The sequence below is a fragment of the Aquila chrysaetos genome, chromosome 3, assembly GCF_900496995.4.
Source record: "Aquila chrysaetos chrysaetos chromosome 3, bAquChr1.4, whole genome shotgun sequence".
Taxonomy (NCBI): Eukaryota; Metazoa; Chordata; class Aves; order Accipitriformes; family Accipitridae; genus Aquila; species Aquila chrysaetos.
The window spans coordinates 73,707,835-73,719,742 of NC_044006.1; the positions used below are offsets into that span (position 1 = coordinate 73,707,835).

The 11,908-nt window shown below is 40.8% G+C and overlaps 1 protein-coding gene across 1 annotated transcript in view; it reads right to left on the reverse strand.

The window, feature by feature from the left end:
• The window catches only part of DLEC1 (DLEC1 cilia and flagella associated protein), a 39,854-nt gene extending 29,080 nt beyond the window's left edge, over positions 1–10,774 (reverse strand). The window contains exons 1-12 of the mRNA XM_030007756.2: positions 10,672–10,774; positions 9,979–10,119; positions 8,147–8,303; positions 7,505–7,615; positions 6,227–6,420; positions 5,743–5,963; positions 5,422–5,503; positions 4,940–5,027; positions 4,065–4,238; positions 3,136–3,272; positions 2,119–2,211; positions 834–924 (exon numbers count right to left, since the gene is read on the reverse strand). Of these exons, the coding sequence (XP_029863616.1) occupies positions 834–924; positions 2,119–2,211; positions 3,136–3,272; positions 4,065–4,238; positions 4,940–5,027; positions 5,422–5,503; positions 5,743–5,963; positions 6,227–6,420; positions 7,505–7,615; positions 8,147–8,303; positions 9,979–10,119; positions 10,672–10,704 (1,522 nt within the window). The 5' untranslated portion in view covers positions 10,705–10,774. The remainder of the gene's footprint in view (positions 1–833; positions 925–2,118; positions 2,212–3,135; positions 3,273–4,064; positions 4,239–4,939; positions 5,028–5,421; positions 5,504–5,742; positions 5,964–6,226; positions 6,421–7,504; positions 7,616–8,146; positions 8,304–9,978; positions 10,120–10,671) is intronic.
• Between the last annotated feature and the right edge of the window lie 1,134 nt (positions 10,775–11,908).

The window sequence follows — 11,908 nt, forward strand, 5'->3', positions numbered from 1 at the left end:
AGTTTCAGAACTCCAATGTGTTAATTGTACAATATTTTCCTGATGTTCTCCGTGTATCAACATATATCAATAGAGATCTTCTCTTCACGAATTTAACAAATTTGGATTTCAGGCCCACAACCTCAGCTCACTTACGTTAGCATTGTTTCACTGAAGTGAGCAGGGTGTTTGCAATGGTTGATAATGTGGCTTCCAGATGTTTTGAGCAGTATATTGAAATAAAAATAAGCAGCAAATGCACTATTAAAAATTTCCAAAGGAAATACCTGTAATAAAGTGATTAAATAGACTACAAGTCAAGCCTAATGTTATAGCACTCACAATTACATTACAGGACAAGCACTAACATTTACAAGAATTTCAACTGGTTTCATTAGCTAATCCAAAGACTGCCTATCTCTCCTGAATACCCTAATCCAAGACTTGCCCCAAATCTGCTTCACACCCAAATGTATTTCTGCCCTGCTAAAGCTGATGTTTTATAGTTTGTCATGTTATCTTATTGATATAAAAGTCTAAGAAACCAATTGCACATGACAATTTTTTTTTCTGCTACTTGGCGACATTTTACATTTGGACTTTTGGCTACAGTGGGTTAAGAGCTCAGTGTTTTCTGAATCCCATGTATTTCATGCATTGGGATGGAGCAGTAATAATAATAATAATAATAATAATAAAAATGCTTAGCATTTAACACCATCAGGGGACAAAGTATTTGCTTAATCCAGTGACATAAGATGTTACCATCACTTCAAGCCATCAAGCACCACTCAACATTATCTGAATATGTACAGAGTTAGAAATGTGATCTCTGAAAGGTTTTAGAAACAAACCTGTGACTGTAACATCATTGACTTGGCAATTGTCACAAACAATGGTGTATGTTTGCTGTGAGACTTCTGGAACAGAAGGGAAAAACACTACCTGAAAGAGAGAAGTGAAATAGCAATGTCTGTAACTGATTTCTCTCCAGGAAGCAATAAACTTCAATTTATAAATGTTCACAGTTCTAGTGATCAGGAATTAAATCTTATATTTGCAAGAAACAGACAGTGTCATATTCCCTTAATAGAAACCAGAAAGAAACAGGTGTTTTCTGGGTTACTAAACTTATATGTGTGTATCTGGATGGTCACCAGAGGCTGCCTTTATAGTCACTGGAGACGTGGGCAGTCTACTGGGTTAGTTGTATGAATTGCACCCTCAGAATCGTATCTGCCCTCAGTCACTTACTGAGCAACACCACGGCTGCCTGTCAAGCTACAACAGTGTGAGCAGGGCAGCTGCTGTGTGCCCTCCCCGAGTTCCACCTCAACAAAAAAGGTTCAGGGGCCAAAACCTTTGGCTGTGTAATGTGCACCATGGCTCTTCTACCTGTTATCCATTACCACCTGCAAACCCAACCCATGCTAAATCCGTCTCCTTTTTCTCTCCCACATGTGCCTGGCCCTGCTGAAGCAATGCACCTGGGGAGACAGAAAGGAGGAGAAACGTTTCTCCTTTATCCACACCTGCCTGACCCATTCCTCTTATTAACAGCCAGCAGGCACTGGTAAAATAAAGAGCTGGAGGCTAGCCATACTTTCTACATCACTCTTCCTTTCTCCACAGTGATGCTATAATAAAATGTGGTCCACATCAGACAAAGCAGTGGTGGCAACCATTAATGCACACCTACTGCAGGATCTTTTTCCGGAAAGAGTACAGCATAAGTGAGGGATTTGTACCTGTTGCTCTACAATGAAAGAATTTTTTCCCCCAAATGTTCTTTTTTCCAAGGAAGCTCAGAAAGGAAAAGTTTCTTGGACTTGATGCCCCAGCTGGAGTGAAATAAGCACTCCTGTGTTCTCAGATTCCTGTTTTCTCTAACAGGATTCTTTGCGTGGGGAAAATCTGACTGGTCTCTGAGTGGCTAAGCAAGTCTTCGAAGTTGCAATGAAAGACTCTCCAGTAAGACTCACAATTGCAGTTCTTCCAGCACAAGTGCACAAAAGGATTTGAGCATTTTTGCTCACACAAACCCATATTTGCAAGGTCCAGCCAAGACCTTCTACAATGATCTTGCTTGCTAATGTATTTGGTTAAGTACAAATACTTTCTATAGCAGTTGGTACTAACCTCTACTGTTGTGCTCTGCCCTGGAGCTAGCTCAAAAACAGCAGGATGGATCCCAAAAGGATCTTGTATCACAAAACCTACAGTGGCAATAGACTAAGGTGTTAAAAAAAAAAAGAAGAAAAAAGAAAGATTAAATTAAATTGATCAGGTCGTTGTTTTTAAAATACAGGGTTACCTAAAACAGGCAGTATACAACATCACTGTTTTACCCCTTTCTGTAATTTTTTTTCACACTTCTCAAAAGTAAGTGACATGTATATGGCTTAATTAGAAGAAATGCTCCACGCTTTATAATTACCTTGGTGAAATCAGGAGGGAAGGTGCTGTCTCCAAAGACAAATGATAATGTCAGGAGCCCTAATATTTGTGTTCACAGAAGAAAAGCTATGCCTGAGCATAGGAGATCTGTCTTGTTTCTCCATGCTTATGACGCACTTTGGGTTGGAACTGTAAAGCATTTCAGGAGGGACAACCTGACACATCAGCTATCCCATCAGCCTTTTCTCCAGCACGTAAAATGCCAGTCTACAAGTCACATCTTGTATTCTTTATCCATTTTACTTAGACCGTGGTTTGTGATGGAAAGCTAAAGACAGAGCAGTACTGGAGTGGACTGCTAGGGTCTACAGGTGCAGCAAGGTCAGTAAGTGATATCTTTGGTGGGAAGGGGGAGGAAAATAGCTCAAGTAATGCTAGAACTGATTGCATTTCTATTTGCTAAGGTCTAAGGTTAAAGTTCAAGCCAGTTGTCCTTTCCCTGATCTATGCCTGAGTTTACCTCATCACTAAGCAAGACAACTTCTTCCAGAGGCAAGCCAGAGCACAAGCAGAAGGTATGGACATCCAGGGAGATTGGTCCTGAGGATAAATGTGAATCCCTGAGCGAACGGCACAATACAGATGTCCCCAGCAAGGCCTTATGACTTCTGTGCTAATATACCATGACTAGCTCAAAAGGCCTTCATGTCAGGGCACCTACACCATACCATGTCCAGTATTTCCCTTCCAATCACTCACCCTGAAATTAGGAGGTGGCCAGGCTTTCTTTGGCATTATACAGAACTTCCCAGTGCTAATTCCCTCATTTCTGCACAAAATCATCATTACTTTTATTCCTCCAACAAGGCAGGAACCACAGTCTATAATGCGAGGCACTGCAATGAGTAATACAGAAAATCAGACTACACAGACAGTGGAGGGTAACAGCTGGTAAAGCCAGCTACTTCTTAAATAACTCTTTACAGACAACATTACTGCATGTGAATATGCTAGGTGCTGCAATCCTAAAAACCCTCAAATTCTTTCCATTTGAAAGTTAAACAGTATGAGCTGCACATTTCTACATTCATTTTACATTTTAATGGTGCTTCCTACTTAAAGACTCTATTGAATGATAACAAAAAGTAAGATGATTTTTAAAAAAGCTCAGTATAACAGGAAAGGTGAATTTACAAAAAATCAAAGCAAGTTTCTGCAAAAGTAATCCTGGTTGTTACAGTTGAGGCTAGATATTTGAGAAGTGAATCCTGCAGACATGTCATAGCCATATATAATTAATGTAACATTCCATGAATATTAATTAACAGCATCAAATATTTATAACTAAATCATAATTCCTTAATGTTTACGATTAGTAATTACAGTTAGGAGTTCAGGAATTGACAAGACACAAACCTAGAAAAGTAGCTCCTGTTCACTCCTCTAATACAGTGAAAAAAAATGAGCTTGATGTGGCAAGAACAAATAATTGAGGAAAAATTTGACAGGATTACATTTTAATAACTAATAAATCTATTATGAGTGAAAATTAGGTAGCTATCAAAGTGTAGAAACTGCACTGCCAAGTTTGTCCACATTTGGTCTGTGACATAAAATTGGAGACAAATGAAAAAAAAAATGCAAGTCCATTTAACTTTAGAGAAACTTAAGAATTGGACATTACTGACATGTTAACACTGGAGGTGGTCTTTTAGCCTGGATCGGGATCAGAAGAGGTTCTGATACTTGGGTCTCCACTAATATACAATCTTCATAATCTCCTAGATATTCAGGAATAAATTGGACCGTATACTGGCATGTCATCCCAGGAGCAATCATTCCTCCCTTTCCTGGAAATTTTCCTTGGAAAAAAAAAAAAAATGCAGGGAATTAAAAAAACATTAAAACCTCCCAAAGTTGGAATATGTATTTATGATCGCATCTCCCTCTGGAAAGATGCCTGTAAATTCTCCTCATTTATTGCCTAAGTCAAGCTGATAAAAAGGAATGACTACAAAAGGCTTGCCAGTGTAATCTGTGTATGTGCATATCTTCCACTGAACTCAAAGAAGATTTTTTTGTCTGAAATACACTTCTCATAACTACAGAAAACAGAGTGAGGAGAAACCTAAAAAATGTTACCCAGTTTTCTTCTGTCACAAGACAACAAGGCTTACATGGGGGCATCTAAATTTCTAAATATGCTGCAACTGAAGTATGTTATTTCTTGCCCTCTCCCCCTAATGATTTCAGTGGAAACTATGTCTGTTCCTAGATGAATTTTGGATAAAACTGAATCTAGGTATTCCATAGATACATTTCAATCTAACTTCAAACACTTTAATGTTAGTTAGTCTTCCTGAATTCATCATTAGACCATTTGAATCTGCTTATGAGTTGCATGCGAAAGGTCCTAGAGACTTAAGTCAATCTTCAGTTTCTAACGAACTGAGCACTACGGATAGCAGAACCAAACATAACGTCTCTGAAAAATGGTTGTTCAAGCAGATGAATTAGATCTCTCAGGTGTTAACATCTTAAAGGCAGTAAAAAGAACCCTTACCTGGCCCAATGGCAAATGCTGAAGTAGAGGGGGGGATAAGTCTTATGTGATGACATGTTGAAGTGATGTTCTGCAGCTCTATAGTCATCTTCATTCAAAAAGAAAATAAAATACTCCATTGTATTTATCATCACTCATTATAATGTTTGCAGTTCCCTAGTACTCTGCTAGTAGTAACTAATTTATCATCACAACCAACCTAAAAATCTCAGTTTATTCAATAAAGACTGAATCAGATACTACCAAAATGAAGCAGAGACTGAAAAGGGTCCCTTCTAGTTTTCACTGGTCAGTGTGTCAGTGGCATGTGTGAAAGAGTACCTTCAAGGAAGGTAAAGGGTCATTAATTCAATATAAAGAAGAAACTCAGACTTTTGTTAAACTGCAGAAAGCCAAAAGATTGGATGAAATATGTAGATCATGGCAGGACATAATGCTCCTCAGTGGTAGAATTAACTCTCTACAAATAAGTAAGTTCTCACCTCATAAACCTGACCAACTTCATAATCAGAAAATAAAACAGTAGGTGGATTGGCAAGAAACACAGGAACGAATGAGGTGTCACTGAAAGATAAAAAAAGGGAGACGTTATCTTACTGCCTAGTTCTTTAAATACTGATAAAATGAGAAATGGCAAAATGTTTCCTTTAGCAAAACCAAAATGTCACACAGACATACTTTGTTTCCTAAGAGACTATACAGACATTTAGCTCAAAATATCTACATGTAAATCCACAGTAATTCTATAGTGGAGTTCTCTGTGTGCTCCAGCTCAGAATCGAGAAACTATATATACTGCATACCCTTTATTATCTTCTGCTTTTCTTCTGGCTATAGTTTGTGCCACCTTTTCTTGAGAAATGACAAGAGATTTGCCTCCATGAAGACCATTTGGTGGGAAGAAGCGGGGGTTCTTCAAGTAATTCTGCTTTTTCTCAAGTTTGGCAAGGTAAGCACACTCACTTTCTCCCTCTGCTTTGCACTTACTGTCTTTCCAGGCTAGCTTCTGTGAGGCACTAGTTTTCTTTGAAAAACAAAGAGATCATGGTGCAAAATTAAACACAGCAATTTTGAGGATGATGAAAAAGGTATCTGTACATGTCTAATTAAAGCTATACAGCATTGAAAATTCATATAGAAATATTGTATTTCTCTTTTCTTAACAAATCAAATAAAATAAGTACTGAAGCCAAACCAACAATGCATTGATATTCACCCTTTGTTACAGGAACAGCAATAGGCCCTACAGTGCCGATAGACTAAAATAAATAAATCTATAAAATGTACCTTACTTGTCTTTTTAGTCTGGTGGCTAGAGTCTGGAGTTGAAGGCAGAGTTAATGTGCACAAAGACACATGTGACAGACTACCAGATATTGTCTGTAGGTGTGCAACCTCTGCAGGCATCTGGTCCCGCGAGCCTGAAGAAACATGCTGTTTAAAACTAAATGTCTCTTTGATGTAGCCAGGTTCTGATTTTCCTGCAATTCAAAGAAAATTTTAATTCTATGAGAGAAAAACATTAATTATAAGCATTTATTTTAAGCATAGGTGTATGAATTTATTTTAGTCCTGTTGATGGTAAAAATACACATTAAATCCTCTAGAATTTAATTTATATTTATAGTTTATTTTGCACAAATGAAGCTTAGTGCTTTAATAAGAAAGCTTTTAAAAATATTAATTAAACAAGCTATATACAAAGAAGGTTATATTACTCTGAGAAAGCTAAGTTAATCTTACAAGTGAGTGGGACTTAGAATGTCCTGTTCAGTTTACAAAAAAATGTATATGATGGACTTATATCAATCAGAAAATTGACATAAACAGGATGTACCATCTAGTTCCATGTTCCTATAGTTAGACAACAAAATTGTCACCTCAGAGGAAACTCTAAAATGTTAGATTTTTTGTTTTGTTTGGAATTACAATGGAAAAAAAATCCAAAATCTTGGAATTTGTGACTAAGTTGATTAGTCTGAAATGTTTGTTTTGACTTGACTGAAAAATTTCATTTTAGTGATACTAAACCTTTCACCTTGGCTCACACATGAGTAAAAGAAGTAAAGCAGTCTTGACATCGCCCAAAAGATTTTTCTTACTGATCTTCACTTGCAAATTAAACTGACACACTTCCAGAACTGGAAAATTTTAAACCCAAAATAAAGAATACAATTTTATTTCCCTGAAAATAGTTTTTACTTTAATGTAACCACTTCCATTCTCTGTATACAAGATGTAGTTGCAGCTTTGTGCTAATGAAATTGAATAGAGGCAGAGCAGTCACAATTAATACAGTTTTTGTGTCAGATGGAAAGAACTGTAAACAAATGTGCGACCACCATTAAATTTCATACTTAAGCACATTTAAACTCAATAATGTTTAATTTATCAATTTTATTTTGACAATGTCCCTGTAGTGGAATTTTATGCTTGTAATACTAGAGTCCCTTCTGCTTTGGCAGAAAACTATAAAAATATAATCAGATCTGCTACATCCTCCAATGCTTCAATTCTTATAGAGTGTTCTAAAAAGTCTAAATTATTCTCTGCTTCAAAAGTTACCTTTTGGTGCTCTAGTAACAGGTAATTTATCAGTGATGTAGTCATCAGGGCAGGTTAAATGATTTTTTCTGAGAAGTTCATTATCCACAATCCATCTAAAAGAGGATGCCACTGCAATGGTAAAACAAAACAAACAAACAAACAAAAAGCTTAGCCCCTTAAGATACACTATCTTGATCAATCCAAAGTAGTGTTGTCTTTATAACTCATCACTGTCAGGTAATATGTTTGGATAGAGAAACAGTCTGGTATTTTAATCCCAAGACTTGGATGTGCATTTCCACAATTCTATATTCAGTTCAAGCCCAGCTATGCAGCCATCAGAGAAACATTTAATCTCTGTTTGTTGCTGCTATATATCAAGGTATGTATGCTTGTAATAAAGTTAGGTGGTAAGTCACTAATCACAAATTTAATACCTTGAAAATGATCTGGTTGTTTAGTTTCTTACAGTGTTAAACAGATGTTACTCTACTTGAATCTCTGCACAAAATCCTTCAAAGTTACTCTGTTGATGTAAAGCCAAAGCAAAAGCTCACCTAGCCTAGTGTCAGTCCTACCAGTGATTTAGACAAATGTTGCATTGGTCTCCAGGTACCATAAGCATGTACGGGGGAAAGACAGTACTTCCAGAATCCTCACCTGGTGGCAATCCCATTTTGTTGAAATCTTTCCCCGCATCTGCCTTCAGCACATTTAGGGCCCTTTCTTCTTCAGCTTTTGCTCGATCCTGAGCCTGAATGATGTTCTCTTCTACTATGTCAGCTTCTGTCAGTCGGCACTTATACTCAGCAAGAAGCTGTCACAGGCATGGGTGAATGTAGAGAAATGAGTGTAATTTGAGCTGTTAAGATCTCCTTACAGATAAATGTTTTCTATTTGCTTTTGAGAGGTAAATAGAGATAGCTTGGTAAAACACCGTTACTTTGCAAGCATAAACTGGCCTGCTAAACCACCATCATTCCTATCATTTAACTTGTGCTGGGTAAGGAGCACCACCCAAGAAAAATGTGTGAAAGATGAGGAGAGCCTCCCAGAACAACAGAAATGCCTGTCTTTTACCTTCTGTGGGACCATAACTACTGCACTGTATTTTGCCTATAAGTGTTGGAATAAATTTTAAGGGAATGTTCCCTTCTAGTTACTAAGAAGGTTTCTAAAACTCCAAAATATCCCAGTAGTGATACTTCACTCCTCCTGATATATTTTTGATCACTCTGCCCAGTGTGGTAAGTGCTTTACAAGCATAACTCAAAAAGAAAAATCCTGCCTCAAAGAGGCATCAATGTAAATTAAAGAGAGAATATAGCAGAGGCACAGAGACATACAACACCAACACCAAGAGAAACTGATAGGCATTGGTGTCAAGAGCATCTGTAGCCTAACTGAGCTTTCTGTAGAACTTTTACATAACAAGGTCTAACCTTTTGGCTCATTTAATAGAATTAAATAATTTTATTTATTTATTTTTTTATTAGAAAGGATAGGATGCATCTCAGCTAAAATGAGAGGCTTCTTCCTCTCCTGCTCATTTTGTGATCCCTCCACTGTCACTGGAATCCAGGATACAACTCCACCCCATGCCAAAGTTGATACCTAAAATAGATCAGATGGACTGTGCCCTAAAAGTGCCTGTTTGTTTTTTTCTTTCCATTTCTTTTCTTTTTTCTTCTTGAAAAGAGAGAGAGAGCCTTGAGTCACTAGTTCAGCTGTAACATACATGTTACAAACATGTACTGTCAGTTGAAATGAATCTTATCCAAGCAGTCCATTTAGGGAGTAAGTATTCATGTTTATTACTCAGAACATACTGTGTCCACCAATATATTCATAAATGACTCAAAAGAAGGAGAAAACTTCAGATTTTTCAGTTCTGATAACCTTTGAGAGGGCATGATGACACAAAATGGAAAAAATACCTGTTGCTGAAATCATCCAGCAATAGCCTCTACTTTTATACACTGACAATAGCTATCAGAGCAATGATTAATAAAAGTATTTTGCATTTCTGCTGTTGATTTCATCCAAGATTCCCAAACAATGTTGCAAACGTTAACGGATTATATGTCATAGTGCACCACTACGGTAAGGATATATAAATAATATTTGCAGCATCTGGTTTTAAAATGCAGCACATGAGAATACTTTATTGCAACATAGGAAGTCTAGTACACTGACTGGTAGTTACAGGGCGAAGTTGTCAGCCCGTAGAATAGGCATTTAAAGGGCTACTGGTTTTACTCTGTGTCTGAAAATCCGTCCAGAGCTGAGAATATCATGAAGGAGCACGTGGTGAATATTAACTTGTATGAAAGGTTCTGTGGGAAACCATGCTCAAGCAAATTTCCATTAAAATGGCAGTTCTAGGATCCCCCCCCTGCCTTTTTATTTTATTTTACGGAAGATCTAGAAATTATGAAGTAGCAATGAAAGTTGAACAGAGCTCCAAACTCTGACGTGGTTTCGCCTTGTACCTTCTGTAGCTCCTCTGTAAAACTCTCATGATAAACATTGTCTCCTCCTCGGGACTTGATCCAGTTTGTCTCCATGTCCACCCCGAAGACATCTCTAGTGTACAGGTCCTCAAAGGTGCTAGCCAGCAAGTGGGAGATGTCCTGAGGAAAGAAAAGGAGGATGTTAGCGCTTAAAGCCTGAGATGGGATCGGAAGAGATCCCTGGATGCATGCAAATGGCTGGAATTAGAAAATGGAGGAGGAAAAGTGGGGGAAAAGGGCTGGGAAAGGTACCTGCGAAGGCACGCCGCGCGTTCGCATGTGAACACTGAGGTGTGGCGGCACGTATGTACGTGTGTGTGTGTGTGTGTACAAGGCCGTGCGTGCACACAGACGGTGTGTCTGTGCGTGTAGGTGATGGCGGCGGACAGGGTTCTGTGTGCGCACACCCGGTGCGCGTGTGTCATGGTTTATGGAGGAGTGTGTCTGTATGGGGCTACCTTGAGTGTGTGTGTGGGGGTCTTTTGCGTGTGTGAGGGAGTAACAAGCCCTGTACAGGGGATATGCCTGGGTGTGCCAGCCTTTGTGCAGGGCGTGTGTCCGTGTGAGTGGGGTGCGTGTGTGCACGGGTGTGCATCTGTGTGAGGCTGTTTATGGCGGCGTGTGTGTGCAGCGCGGTGCGTGTGCCCCTGCCGCCCAGCCCCGCTGCGTTACCTGCGTGCCGGGGCAGAGGCTCCGCCGAGCCATGACCAGCAAGCCGGGCGCTGGGCTCTCCCCGGGCCGGCCCGGCTCCCTCGGCCTCCCGCCGTCCCCTCGGCCTCCGGGCCGCGCCGCCGTTGCTGAGCGACCGTGTGGGCGGGAAGGGCCAGGCCGCCGGGCGGGGGAACCGGCCCGGGGGCGGAGTGGAGGCAGCCGGGGCTGAGCTCCGTCCGGGGCTACCCCGGAGGGGGACGAGGGGGGCAGCCCCATGACACCCCTTCCCGGGCTTCCTCGCCCCTCACACAACCCCTCGCCGCTTTCCCGCCGCCATGTTATTGTACTGGCGCTCTTGAAGGGCTGAGGGCGGCACCCACCCCGTGCCTCTGTGGGGCTCGTACCCGGTTTCTGCCCTGCCGCTGTCAAAATAGGTACTTTTTGCGCTCTTCTAAAGCAGCGGCGCTGTATGAATTAGTAAGAAACGAAATAAAATGTTGACTCGAAACTTTTTGAGGGGATTTGGGCTTTCCGGGAGGCCTGGCTTGCCCCTCCGCCACCGTCAGGCTCCGGTGCAGGCTTCGAGGTTGGCAGCTGAGGGAAGAAGACGAATCCTCGCCTTCTCCCCCAGCTGCGACACACAGCACGTAGAGGCAGGGCTCGTCCCTGCGGCTGCAGCTGGGCTGCGAGGGCTGCAAGATGGGGTAATTCATCATCAGCCCCAGAAACCATCCATCTTCCCCCTCTGCCTGCCGGAGGGCCCTGGCTGTGTACGCCGGTTGCTAACAACAGCCGCCTGCTCCTGCTGAAGTGGGTGATATTTTCCTTAGAAACCATCCTGGCGTAGCATTTTCTGCTTGTCCTGCCTCCTTTTTTTCTTTTTCTCCCCCCCCCTCCCCTTGCATCTTGCTCAGAGTGAAGGAACCAGACTGTGGGCCCTGGGGCTCCTCCATCGCTATCGGGGTCATTGGGCTCCATCAGGGTTACTGTAAAGGCGGTTCGCAGGGGTTGGAAGTGGATGTGGGCGATGTTACTGCCCTCTTATGGTACTTCACGGAAAATAACCATCGCAAAAAATAATTTTAATACACCAACAGGTGTTGCTCTATGAGCAGATAAGCAGAAGGCCTGGGGGGGCGTTGAAAAACTGGTGTTTGTAGGCATGTGGCACACAGGCTTGTGACTACATGGTGTCACAAGCTTTAGTTCATCTGCTCACCAAAGTCTGCGTCTGAAATAAGACACCAAATCAGACTTG